This window comes from Manduca sexta, chromosome 14 (genome assembly GCF_014839805.1).
Source record: "Manduca sexta isolate Smith_Timp_Sample1 chromosome 14, JHU_Msex_v1.0, whole genome shotgun sequence".
Taxonomy (NCBI): Eukaryota; Metazoa; Arthropoda; class Insecta; order Lepidoptera; family Sphingidae; genus Manduca; species Manduca sexta.
Window position 1 is genome coordinate 10876638 of NC_051128.1, and position 11570 is coordinate 10888207.

The 11570-nt window shown below is 39.2% G+C and overlaps 3 protein-coding genes across 9 annotated transcripts in view; 2 read left to right on the top strand and 1 right to left on the bottom strand.

The window, feature by feature from the left end:
* The window catches only part of LOC115447544 (titin), a 56178-nt gene extending 55082 nt beyond the window's left edge, over nucleotides 1-1096 (top strand). For 4 of the 6 annotated variants that reach the window (XM_030174659.2, XM_030174661.2, XM_030174662.2 and 1 more), the window contains one exon: nucleotides 74-1096. In XM_030174659.2, coding sequence (XP_030030519.1) covers nucleotides 74-197 — 124 coding nt within the window. In that variant the 3' untranslated portion in view covers nucleotides 198-1096. The remainder of the gene's footprint in view (nucleotides 1-73) is intronic. The other 2 variants (XR_005112307.1, XR_005112308.1) reach the window with 1 other exon arrangement.
* Nucleotides 1097-1600: 504 nt separating this feature from the next.
* On the bottom strand, nucleotides 1601-6963 carry LOC115447537 (E3 ubiquitin-protein ligase MARCHF2). 2 transcript variants are annotated; one of them, XM_030174650.1, is made up of 8 exons: nucleotides 6628-6963; nucleotides 6426-6539; nucleotides 5792-5885; nucleotides 5325-5476; nucleotides 2980-3209; nucleotides 2572-2792; nucleotides 2095-2346; nucleotides 1601-1778 (listed from the first exon to the last, which is right to left on the bottom strand). In XM_030174650.1, the coding sequence occupies exons 1-7, from the start codon at nucleotides 6814-6816 to the stop codon at nucleotides 2096-2098; spliced, it is 1251 nt and encodes a 416-aa protein (XP_030030510.1). In that variant the 5' UTR covers nucleotides 6817-6963; the 3' UTR covers nucleotides 1601-1778; nucleotide 2095. The 2 variants fall into 2 exon arrangements, with proteins under 2 accessions (XP_030030510.1, XP_030030512.1); XM_030174652.1 differs by having other exon boundaries at nucleotides 6616-6705.
* A 282-nt stretch (nucleotides 6964-7245) lies between these two features.
* On the top strand, nucleotides 7246-8579 carry LOC115447536 (eukaryotic translation initiation factor 6). The gene has a single exon (XM_030174649.2). The coding sequence runs from the start codon at nucleotides 7380-7382 to the stop codon at nucleotides 8115-8117; it is 738 nt and encodes a 245-aa protein (XP_030030509.1). The 5' UTR covers nucleotides 7246-7379; the 3' UTR covers nucleotides 8118-8579.
* Nucleotides 8580-11570: the final 2991 nt, after the last annotated feature.

Below are 11570 nucleotides of genomic sequence, written 5' to 3' on the forward strand. Positions count from 1 at the left end.
CCCGACTTATATTTCAATGACTTACTTATTGATGAATGATTATTACATTTATTATTTCCGTTATGTATTCCAGTGAGAAGGCGGGCATCTACCCCCTGCTGGACGTGGACGACATGGTGGCGATGCGCAAGCCTGACTGGAAGTGCGTGTTCACGTACGTGCAGTCGATCCACCGCCGGTTCAAGGACCACGACTGATCACCACCTCGCCACCTCCTCGCCCACGGGACTCGCCACACACTTATCACTGTTCACTTAGGTCTATTATACCTTGAAATTATTTAAATGGCAAGACTTTAATAGACCGATTTTATGCTGGCAACATTTACCCCATTACTTATAAACGTTTTACTAATTCTTCTTTTATCTCTTTCACTCATATAATTTTACATAGGGATGAAAGAGACAAAACATTGATTAGTGTCCCCTTTAAAAATGTTAATTATTAAGTTCCCCAGTGTGTGCCGCGTCCACGGCGCGAGCTAAGCGTAGTCGAACGTTTAGAGTCACAAACCATTCGAGTATACTAAAGTCCCAAAGAGAGTTATTTAGCCTCGGTCGTATAGCCGCGCCGGGCGGTAACAGTGACGGAACCGTGTCAGCACAAATTGTACACATATTTTATTAGAACGTGAATACACGTCCAGCACCGTAGCTTGGAGCGACACGGTCGCATCACTGACCGACGCGACTGTACGTCCGAAGCGTTTGTTGATTTGTTTGTATATTATATTATTGTCAGTGTCCGCCCAACACGTTTCTCCACGCGCTGTCTCGATTCTTCCTATTTATTGTAATCTCAAGATGTGATTTTTCTATATTAGTTGTAAGTACTAACACGAGTAGGTCATGGTGTTGTGCCAAGATCGCTTTTGCTTATTCGTACACATAAGTAAGTGGAGTCTTCGCACGGGTTTCGACCCCGCGGTCGTCTGACCACAAGTCCGAGCACCAGTTTTTCTTCACCTTAACATGTTACACGTTGACATTTAACAGCGGCTCATGTATAAGCCATTATTGATTTTATAAAATGATATTATTGTAATGAAATTATAATTTATATTTAAATGATGAAATAAAATATTAATTAACAATTATTTATTCGTGTATTATTTTAATGTTTAAGTAAATAATCGTTTATATCTTCACTTGGATTACATGTTTTAAAAATATATCCGCCACATGCTGTCTCATAAGTATCAGCAAACCAGTTCAATTATCCAGTGTCTTTTGTCACTCAAACCGCAAGCACTGTTGTCTCTCAGTTTGAAGCTCGGTTAAAACAATATTACTAAAGACATCTAATGACCATGGATAATTTCTGGAGGTAATGCGTTGCTATTTATTTATAGACAGGAGCCTCCTCTTTTTATTTGAATGACACGAGAGCAAGTAACTAGTCAAGTGTAATTACTGGACAGCCAGTGGGCTACAATGTCCTTCAAAATTGAACACAGCAGTAAGTACACACTGCTGCTTGGTGGCAGAAATAGACGTTGCGGTGATACCTACCCAGGCGGACTCTTCCATATCAGAGAACTACCACCAGTAAGTTCTACTTGCTAATCTTACTATTCAGTCTTTGAAGAATAAAAGCCACATAATTTATTCACCTGTCTGTATTTCTAAATGATTCAAAATAACCACTGTGAATAAGATAAGGAAGCAGAAGCAAGTCGTCGCCGTGACGTATACGAATGCCAGCGTCATCGTAATGCGAGTAATATTGTGCGCAAACTCAGTTCGAATAAATTTTCTCTTGTTTATTAGAAGTATATTCTGGAATCAAATATATTATGAAACCACTATCTAAAATACTACGGTGCGTATACCGGATCAACCGGAAAACCCGTTGTTTTCTGCAACTAAGAGTGATACAGAGACGAATAATCGTGGTACATTAAAAATAGCACGTTAGGTTGTTGTCCTTAATTGGTTCTTACTGGATTACCCCGTGATCCGATGCTATCCTAACGCACACTCTATTAAAATTGCAGAGCCGGGAACAAAGAAAATTTAAAATATGCTGAGATCATTTATCAAGAAAAATACAAGAGTAAATAAATTTTAGGTTCAACTTATTTAAGTAACTAACCTCAAGGTTCTGGGAGCGTATATGGCAGAGCGACCATAAACGGATCGGCGACGTTAGTACTTCTGTCTGCGGTGGCGTTCCCCTCGTCATTACCTATGACGGTGACGTCAGAGGAACGCGGCGTGAGGGTCTGCTCTTCGTCGGCCAGGGTCACGTGTACGTGCAGCGTGGAGTCGCGCCACGTCTGCCACGACAGCTGGTGCTCCTGGATTTTCAGCAGCATCCACGTCGTCAGCAGCCCGTTGAGAGCACCTGTTGTTACAACTTCAAATCTGATGGTAGTCTAAATTGCGAGACATTGAACTAAATTGATGCAAATGCAAACCTCCACGATCATAACTTATAATAAAGAAACGTATAATTCTGATTTGTGATTTTTACCTTACATGCAATAAGCTTTCAATAACTCCGTAAAACATCATAGAGATATAGTAGGGAAATATCGTAGCACGTTCAATCAATAGTGGGGATTCTCACCGATGATCCCGATGAGCAGCGATGAGAAGAGGTTGGCGGCGAGCGCGGCCCCCCCTCCCCGCCTCGCGCCCGCCTGCAGCACCAAGTCGCACGCGTGCAGCGCACGCGCAGTGCCGAGCACGCTCGCGCCACACAGCGCCGCGCCGCGCCACGCGTCCGCCGCCAGCGCACGCCCGTGCACCGACCACGCCCACTGCGCCATCGAACGCACCCACGACCATCTGCACACGTAAGCCCGGGCTAGAGACTATATTACAACAACACGAAGCTTCACCAAAAACTACCTGGTGTGGCCAATTATAGTAGAAAGAAAATTCAAAAAATTATTAGCACGTTGAAATGGTCCTACGAACTTCGGTACCTTGTCCTCTATAAGGTTCTGTATTATGTATACATATGAGTCAGTACTTGTGCGTCCTAGTGACGACGTAGTGGTGCCGACACAGCTCGCAGTAGGAGGTGGCGGCCTGCAGCAGCCAGCGCTCGAGACAGGCGCGGTGCACGGCGGCGATGGTGCCGCGGCAGCTGCACGGCCGCACCAGCCGCTCGGCGCTCTCGCCGCCGAAGCAGATGCGGCAGATGTTGTCCGAGCGGAGGCTGCCCGTGAGACTGGATACCTCTTTTGCTGTTTGTGGACCCTGAATGACGATTTCATGTATTTGTAATTTAGCTCCACTCGCACAATAAGACTAGGTAGCCATAACGATTAATGTTTTTATATTATTGCATTAAAACTAAAAACGGATAATGTGATCGCAATCGATTATCGTAATCGAAAATAGTTGTCCAACCTTTCTAGCTAAGGGAGTCTTAGCTAGTGTTGCCCAAATTCAGTCTTGGTCTTGCAGTCTTGGTCTTGTTCTTGCGTTTTTGCAAGACCAAGACCAAGAACAAGACCGCGTATTTTTAGCAAGACCAAGACCAAGACTGACCGTGCAAGACTTGAGCAAGAACAAGACATAGCCTGCAAGACTCTTGCGTCTTGCAGCTAGGACTTAGCGCTATTTCACTGAGTAGTTAGGTGTAACAGTTCGGTGTATAGGTAGGTACGCTTAGGAATTCTATGAGACGCAAAAACTGTATCAAAGAATATGAAAAACTGGACCTATGCGCATTACGACTAATACCATAAACATAGCGAATAAAAAATATCTATTAAAATCAAACTGAGTGCATGCATAGCTATGTTTTAACCATCGGCACTTTGATAATGCGGCATCAAAGGTTTTGTACTTACTTCTCAAAAGAAATTTGCCGCTTTTCGGAAGTACATGGTTATGATACACGCGCCGGCGGCTTCTTTTGAAATCTAAAACAATCGTTGCCGCCACGCCGAAATCATAACATTTGACACTATTTGATTGCCGCCATAGGGCGTAGGTATACTCATGCAAAATAATTTCGAATTTTAAGAGTACCTACAGGTGTTCCAAAGAATAAATAAGTTTCAGAGTGCTTAGAATGAAAATGAATACATTATACTGATCACGCAAGTAGTATTATGATTGGGATAAAATGGTAAGGATAGCCCGACTAGAAATTTAAAAGTGCGACCAATGGGGCCCCTCTTGGGCTTCCCTCTTGGGGCCCACTTTGGGATGTCACGCAAAGCCCTCTTGGGCCCCCATTGGGAAATCCCAAATGGGGCCCAATTGGGAAATCCCCATCAGATCCCAATCTAAATTTATAAAAAATCTAAAATTTCAAAAAATCAAAAATAATTTTGAATTACGGACTCTGATGGTACTATAACTTTATATTTCGATTAGAAAGTGAACTATTGGTTGAATGCATCCTTGTCGTCAGTTGGGCTCGAACTCGGGTCCTCTTGATCATCAGTCGTTCACGTTACCACTGGTCCAAGCGGGAATATTACATTCGTCGCTTTATTTGATGTACATCGAATCAACTAGATGATATTACTAATATTGCGGTTAAATGTTTAATATTTGTTTCTGTTTTTTCGTTTATCTTAGTTAGATTTATTCAAGCGGAACTATTAGCAATAATTTACTATTTCAACGTTGGGATTCCCCACTTAAATCCCACTCAAGCCCCAATTAGGAAATGTTAACAATAATTTTTCATTTTTACTTTGGGATTTCCCACTTTGGCCCCACTCGGGTCCCAATTGGGAAATATTAATAATAATTTTTCATTTTTACTTTGGGATACAATGATAAATCGTAAAACTCTTTTATTAAATTTCTTATAAGTTGAAGGTTCAATCTCTTTCTAGACAGATAAGTATTGTTCTTTAAAATACAGTCAAGTTATTGTAATTAATTTGTTTTTTTACATGTTTTAGCAAATGTAAGCTTATAAATCATAAATGTTTATTAAGAAACAGTTACTTCCATGGAAAACGACATATAGGTCAGTTGATTTTTCGAATTTCTTATCAAATCTTCAGTTATTTATTAATCTGCTTGATCTTTACTATGGCTATGTTAATTCAAGCTCACAATGTTCCAATTCTAATACGTTTTTCTAAGATTTAAAGTAAACTTTAATAAATAGTAATAGACAAATAGGTAATTGCAAGACTTGCAAGACTCTTGCTGCAAGACCAAGACCAAGACCAAGACTGGGAGCGCAAGACCAAGACCAAGACCAAGATCAGGTGTATTGGCGCAAGACCAAGACCAAGACTGGCTAAGTCTCGTCTTGTTCTTGCATTTGGGCAACACTAGTCTTAGCTTTGTAACTATTTTATACTTACACATTTCAAGAAAAAAGTACACGAGCCTCACCTGTTTATTCATCAACAAAGCGCAGACAGAGCCGAGTATGGACATGGAGCGGCCGGTGGGCTGCAGCAGCGAGGAGGCCGGAGACGAGAACGTCAGGGAATCTGCCAGCCGCGCACGAAGTAACCGAGGATCTTCCAACTCCGCGGGACTTACTACATAATAATAAGAAATATTTATAATAGTCATTTGATCAGCTTATATAATTTACATATGACCTGTATTTAGAGAAATAAATAAAAACTTGTTTATTATATTAATACTGTGCCCCATAAATAATACTTTAACTCATTTGGTAGAAAATATTTTGCTACAGCTTTCTAAAGAATGATAAAGCGCAGGAACAGACAAATTTATTTTACAGAGTATTAACCGATTATGTTTCACACGGAATAGGATTTTAGATTTTCTTCCCTATACTGTAACTATTAGCGATTGACGTCCACAAAATATTTCACTTATGTGCTTACCGGGAGATGCGATGCCGGGCGAGTACCTGCAGCTGATGTCGGTCTGCTGCGCCGTGGAGCGCAGCTCCTTATCACGCTGGTTCTGTCCACACGCCTGTAGCATTATATTAGGAATAAATAAAGTACTTATTTCTTAACTAAATGTGATTGAAAAGATGAGGATTTAATTGTGATTTTAGTTTAGATGCATTTAATCTCGCGGGAAAACTTATTAACCCTCACAGTTACGGTACGGAATAAGATGTTAGAAAGGACGGATCCCAGGGGGATTATTGTGGTGATGCCCTAAAGGCTGAGCATAGGTGACGATTGATTATTTTTTAATGACTATATTATAATCATTGATATATTTAATAAAATAAATATTTCTTATAATAGTAACGCGCGAATGACTAATTACTAGACCTCGACTACGTGACCCTAACAACTTGAAAGCTGGATCCGCCCTTGGGTGTTAGTCGTACAAAATGTGTATCTAAAGTAACTTCATTTTAAAGTTATACAAATTTAAATAAAATCATAGTTACGTTGTCGTTAGCGGACCGATCTACGCAGAAAGCTCCTAAGCTGCCATCCATGGACCTGCTAAACTTACATGCAGTAGGATTAATGATGAGCTAAGGCCTATACTCACAGCCATATGTAATGAAGAGCAGCTAGACGCCGACAGACTCATGGTAATTCTGCTGTCGGATCGGTTGCAACTCCAAAACATCAACAAAGTCTTACCCTCGCCTACATTGCAATCCTAAAATAAAATAGTAATTTTAACTACTAACTGAATATTTTCAGGCTATTTTGTTTTATCTTTTATTTCCTAATACCTAACTACTTTCCTGGATAATATTTGAGCTGCTGCAAGTTCGATGATATTCGAAATTAACTCTGTGCAACGCTTGTTGGATTTTTGGTTGATAGAAAACGGGAGAGAGCACAGCCAGTCTCAGATTTTGTACAGCATCGCTAGGAAACGGCCCGGCTTCGTTACGGTCGACCAAGCAATTAAGGGCCACGAATTTTCGCATTTTTTAACATCGTTGGCGGAACATATTTTTTCATATTTTTTTATATTACAAAATTGATTACAGCTACATAACGAAACATAAAAATATTTTTGATTATGAATTTTTCATTCTGACGTATTGACAAAGAGAATTCATCGTATTTGACAGATTTTTGCTTGCAAATTCGTTATCAAAGAGTGTGGATATTATTATCTACATACGGTCGAGTTTGCAACGTGTATAGCCCTTTTTATTATTACAATTTATGAACGCATTCATAAACAAACTAAATGGCGGCGATGACATTAATTACGTTCCATACTATTTAAAGTACTTTTCAAACTTTAGAGTGGAATAGATATATATGACGCAGAAGAGAGAAAAAGAGATAAAATATATTTGTGTCGTGTACAATGAAACGTAGTGGCAAAATAAACTGTGCTTTCATTTGTCAAACTGACATACAAGGGGATCAATCGACTTGTCAACGATCCCAATCTCTGTGTTTTTTGTTCCCACGTGAAGTACGTATTATTGTGAAATAGTTTGAAATTATCCAAGAAAACTAAACAAGCAGTAAAATCATGGCGGTCCGCGTTCAATTCGAAAATAATAATGAAGTGGGAGTGTTTAGTAAATTAACAAATTCGTATTGTCTTGTTGCAATTGGAGGTTCGGAGAATTTCTACAGCGTGTTCGAAGCGGAATTAGCGGACACGATACCAGTGGTGCACGCGAGCGTCGGAGGATGCCGAATCATCGGCAGGATGACCGTGGCGAACAAAAACGGGCTGTTGGTGCCGTCTTCAACCACAGATACAGAATTGCAACACATTAGAAACAGTCTGCCGGACAGCGTCAAAGTGCAGCGAGTGGAGGAGCGGCTCAGCGCGTTGGGGAACGTCATCGCGTGTAATGACTACGTCGCGCTCGTACACCCGGACTTGGACCGCGACACGGAGGAAATACTCGCAGACACACTCAACGTAGAAGTGTTCAGACAGACCATCGCCGGCAACGTACTTGTCGGCTCTTACGCCGCGTTGAGCAACCGCGGTGCGTTAGTGCATCCTAAAACCACAATACAGGACCAAGATGAGCTTTCTTCACTGCTGCAAGTGCCACTGGTAGCAGGCACGGTGAACAGAGGCAGTGACGTGGTCGCCGCCGGGCTCGTGGTGAACGACTGGTGCGCGTTCTGTGGCCTCGACACCACCTCCACAGAGATCACACTCATTGAGACTGTATTCAAACTGAATGATGCTAAGCCTACAGCAATATCTTCAACAATGCGGGCATCTCTTATTGACAGCATGTCATAACATAAGCCTTGTTTGTGATACTATGTTACATTAATTACAAAGCTATGCACCACACACTTTATAAAAATATTTTTGATGTTATTTTATAAAAACAAAGTTTGACTCTGTTTCTGGCACTACAAATAATACCTTTAGAATTATTAAGCCCTAAACCAATAAGATTTTAACGGTGGCTCATGAAATGAGCTAGAAGAATAATTTCCATTAATAAAAACATTGTTACTGCATATTTTGAATATACAATCATAAAAATTTTAATAAGTATTTTGGAAATTTGAACTCAATTTTTTTTTATAAGTTTCTTAATTGTGGTGTAACATGCATTTGACACAATGTTCCATGACTACACTTGCACATGGCTTTCAAGGTGAAAATTTGAGGCAAAGGAAACAAATCTGTATAGATTGCATAACTGTATCAAATGAGTCATCATTTGTGTTAGTAATAAAGTGTTTAAATGTAGGGCTTGTTTTATTTACATGTTATTACACCACTAGAAAATAGCTAAGTGCTACTCAACAGATAGTAATATGAGTTAGAACTTGTATTGTTAACATTGAATTGCTGATGTTTTAACAAATATTGACATTGTATCTAAGATAAATCATGTTGAGAATTATGCAATTCAAATACAACAGTTGCATTTTATATATTTATTGTTTTTATAATTACATTAGATATCTTCAGATAATTATAATTGTTACTATATTAGACTACTTTCAGATCTCTAAGAGCCTTGGTGGCAATTTCAAAAAATTCTTACAAGTTTGCCTAAAGGTCCCCATTTGTGTTATCTATACATAAAGTATTTATCAATAATAATACAATTTATGTCATACTTCTTAACTGACTAAAATTTTAAGTAATTGAAAATTGCATTTCTGAATTTAACATCCTGGCTGGCGAATGGAAGATTGCATTCGCCACTCCCACACTGGGATAATTGCTTCATGTCTGACTGATGTGGGACCAAAATTAACTCGTAGATAATGTGGGATCAGAGCTTTACCTTAACTGTGGTATTAGAAAACACACATTCTACGTATCCAGTACTTCTACTATTTGTCAACTTCCATCCTAGACAGAAGTCAAGCTTCCCTACAATCAGATTTGAGCCTTTTTTATTGTTATATTAAAGGTGAATGATGGAAATGATTTATTTTTAGTAACATTTACTTACAGAGACATTCAAGTGAGAAATATGTATTAAACCTGACTGTTACAGCTTCAAATACCATTATTCATGATTGGAAATCTAAAATAAAAACACAGTCCCTTAGAATATAATTTATTTATAAACTCAAACAGACCTATCTACAGTTGCCACATACATTTCACTTGGAAGGCGCCACGTTCATCCAACGACAAACTAAACAATAACACTCGACAAAGTTTTGTACACCGCCGTGCCGAGTCCGGGCCGTGGCAGGGCCGTGATTTTCACATGAAGTACCTTAACGTTTGGTTATATGTAGTGGTTACTTTTCGTCCACGCGCACGGGGTCACCACGGCACGGCTCGGCGGTGAAGCAAAGCTAAGGGAAACAACATTTGTGTAACATACCTTACTCATTGCGAATTAAACGCAAGTAAAATGCAATACTTTGAAATATTTCTCGTAAAAACTCGGAAACTAATAAAAACAAATTATTAGTTTTAGACACATTATATAATTAATTTATAAATATTTAATATAAAAACTACTTTAAAATGTAGTACATAGAGATAAAAATCGCATTCGACCATTCATTACCATATCATTGTAGGCAACGCACGTGTATGATTGCCGCATGATAGCAAATGTTTGTGATATGACATTGTGAATCGTATTTGTAATTCTATTTTCTGATTACATTCTAGTGTGGGGTTATAACTATTTATAGTTACTATGTATAGAGCAGCCGCACACGGGCCTGAAATCTGAATGGCCCTGTATTCCTCCGGATATTGATCGCCGTACATATGATTTTAAACCCGCCATAATGGCCCACGTATGTATGTTGCGTTCTGGGATCAGCTTGTGAATATACCGTTGCTAACAAGCCGGGATAATTGTTTCAACGTGCGAGAGATGACCATCTCTCGTCAGTCAGCACTCTATATGGAGCCCACTCCACTTACCATCAGGTGGAGAGGAGACTCTATGCCGTATTTTTATAAAAAAAAAAAAACGATATACCTAGTGCGAGGTATATAATGTGATAATATTAGCCCTGCATCATCTTTATACTGACCCAATGCTGAGCATTGGGTTCCTCTACTACTGAGAAGGATTAGGCCGTAGTCCAGCACGCTGGCTTAGTGCGGATTGGCAGGCTATCAAAATTCTTATAAAAAACACCTTCAGGTATATATGTATAAAGCAAGCGATAATTCACAAAGAATACATACAACACCTTAGAAAATCGAAAGTGCGTGCCCTTGGGTTTTGAAACTGCGGACATTCGTCACGGCAGTCCGATCTACTCCCAACTAGGCTGTCGCCGCTGATTTTGAGTTTAAATTAGACTGACCTATTTGAATGAAAAGAATCTCAATCTTTTCATAAACAATATAATATTATTATGTGCCCGTGTGCGTGTACTTATTATTTTACAGGAAATACTATATGATCTACTGCTACGAAATTTAATGTGCGTGATAATATCTCTGTCTTGTAGGACCGGAAGTCGTAGTTGACATCGACAACCAATAATTCGAGGCGTTTCCCTAAAATTATATAAAACTAAACTACCCGCAACTCAGTTCACGTATGTAATAATAATTAAAATTAATTATTTGTAGCTGACGACAATCTTTACGGCCTAGTTAGCTATGATCGTTAATACTGCCGATTACATACTAAGGTTATTATTTATTCAGCCAAGAAGCCCTAATCATAATAATTGAATTCAATTTAAAGCGACACTTTCCAAAAAAAAAGGTTTACAAATATTTCTAAACTGTCACTTAAAAAAAAGCGGTATCGTATCAGACTTAATTATAATTAGCAGCTGCCGCCATTTGAAAATGGCGGCAGGTTATGAATAACCGACCAATCAGAAAAAAGGATTTTTGACGTGCTAACAAATGACTTTTGTAATGTCCTTTGGAGCGTAAAGAAAAACAGCTAATAGTTGATAGCATCTTATAATCTCTGCCCATAATTGCCATAATATTCCGCATAGTTTGCATACACTACAACTTTCAACCGATAAACGATCCCAAACTCAATCTTCAATCTAATTCCGAGGATGAACTAATCAAAATAACTTATTAGTAAGCGTGTCAAAAAACCTTGCTCTGATTGGTCAATTTATAAGATAGATCGTAAAAGCGATTGCGACAGTTTATTGAAAATGCCGGTTTTAATTGGTTAATTCTCGAATCGAAGATTAAAATAATGATCGTATGTAGAGAACTGCAGTAAGTCGACGGTATCTCAGTATAAACGGCGATGACGCGTAGATGGCG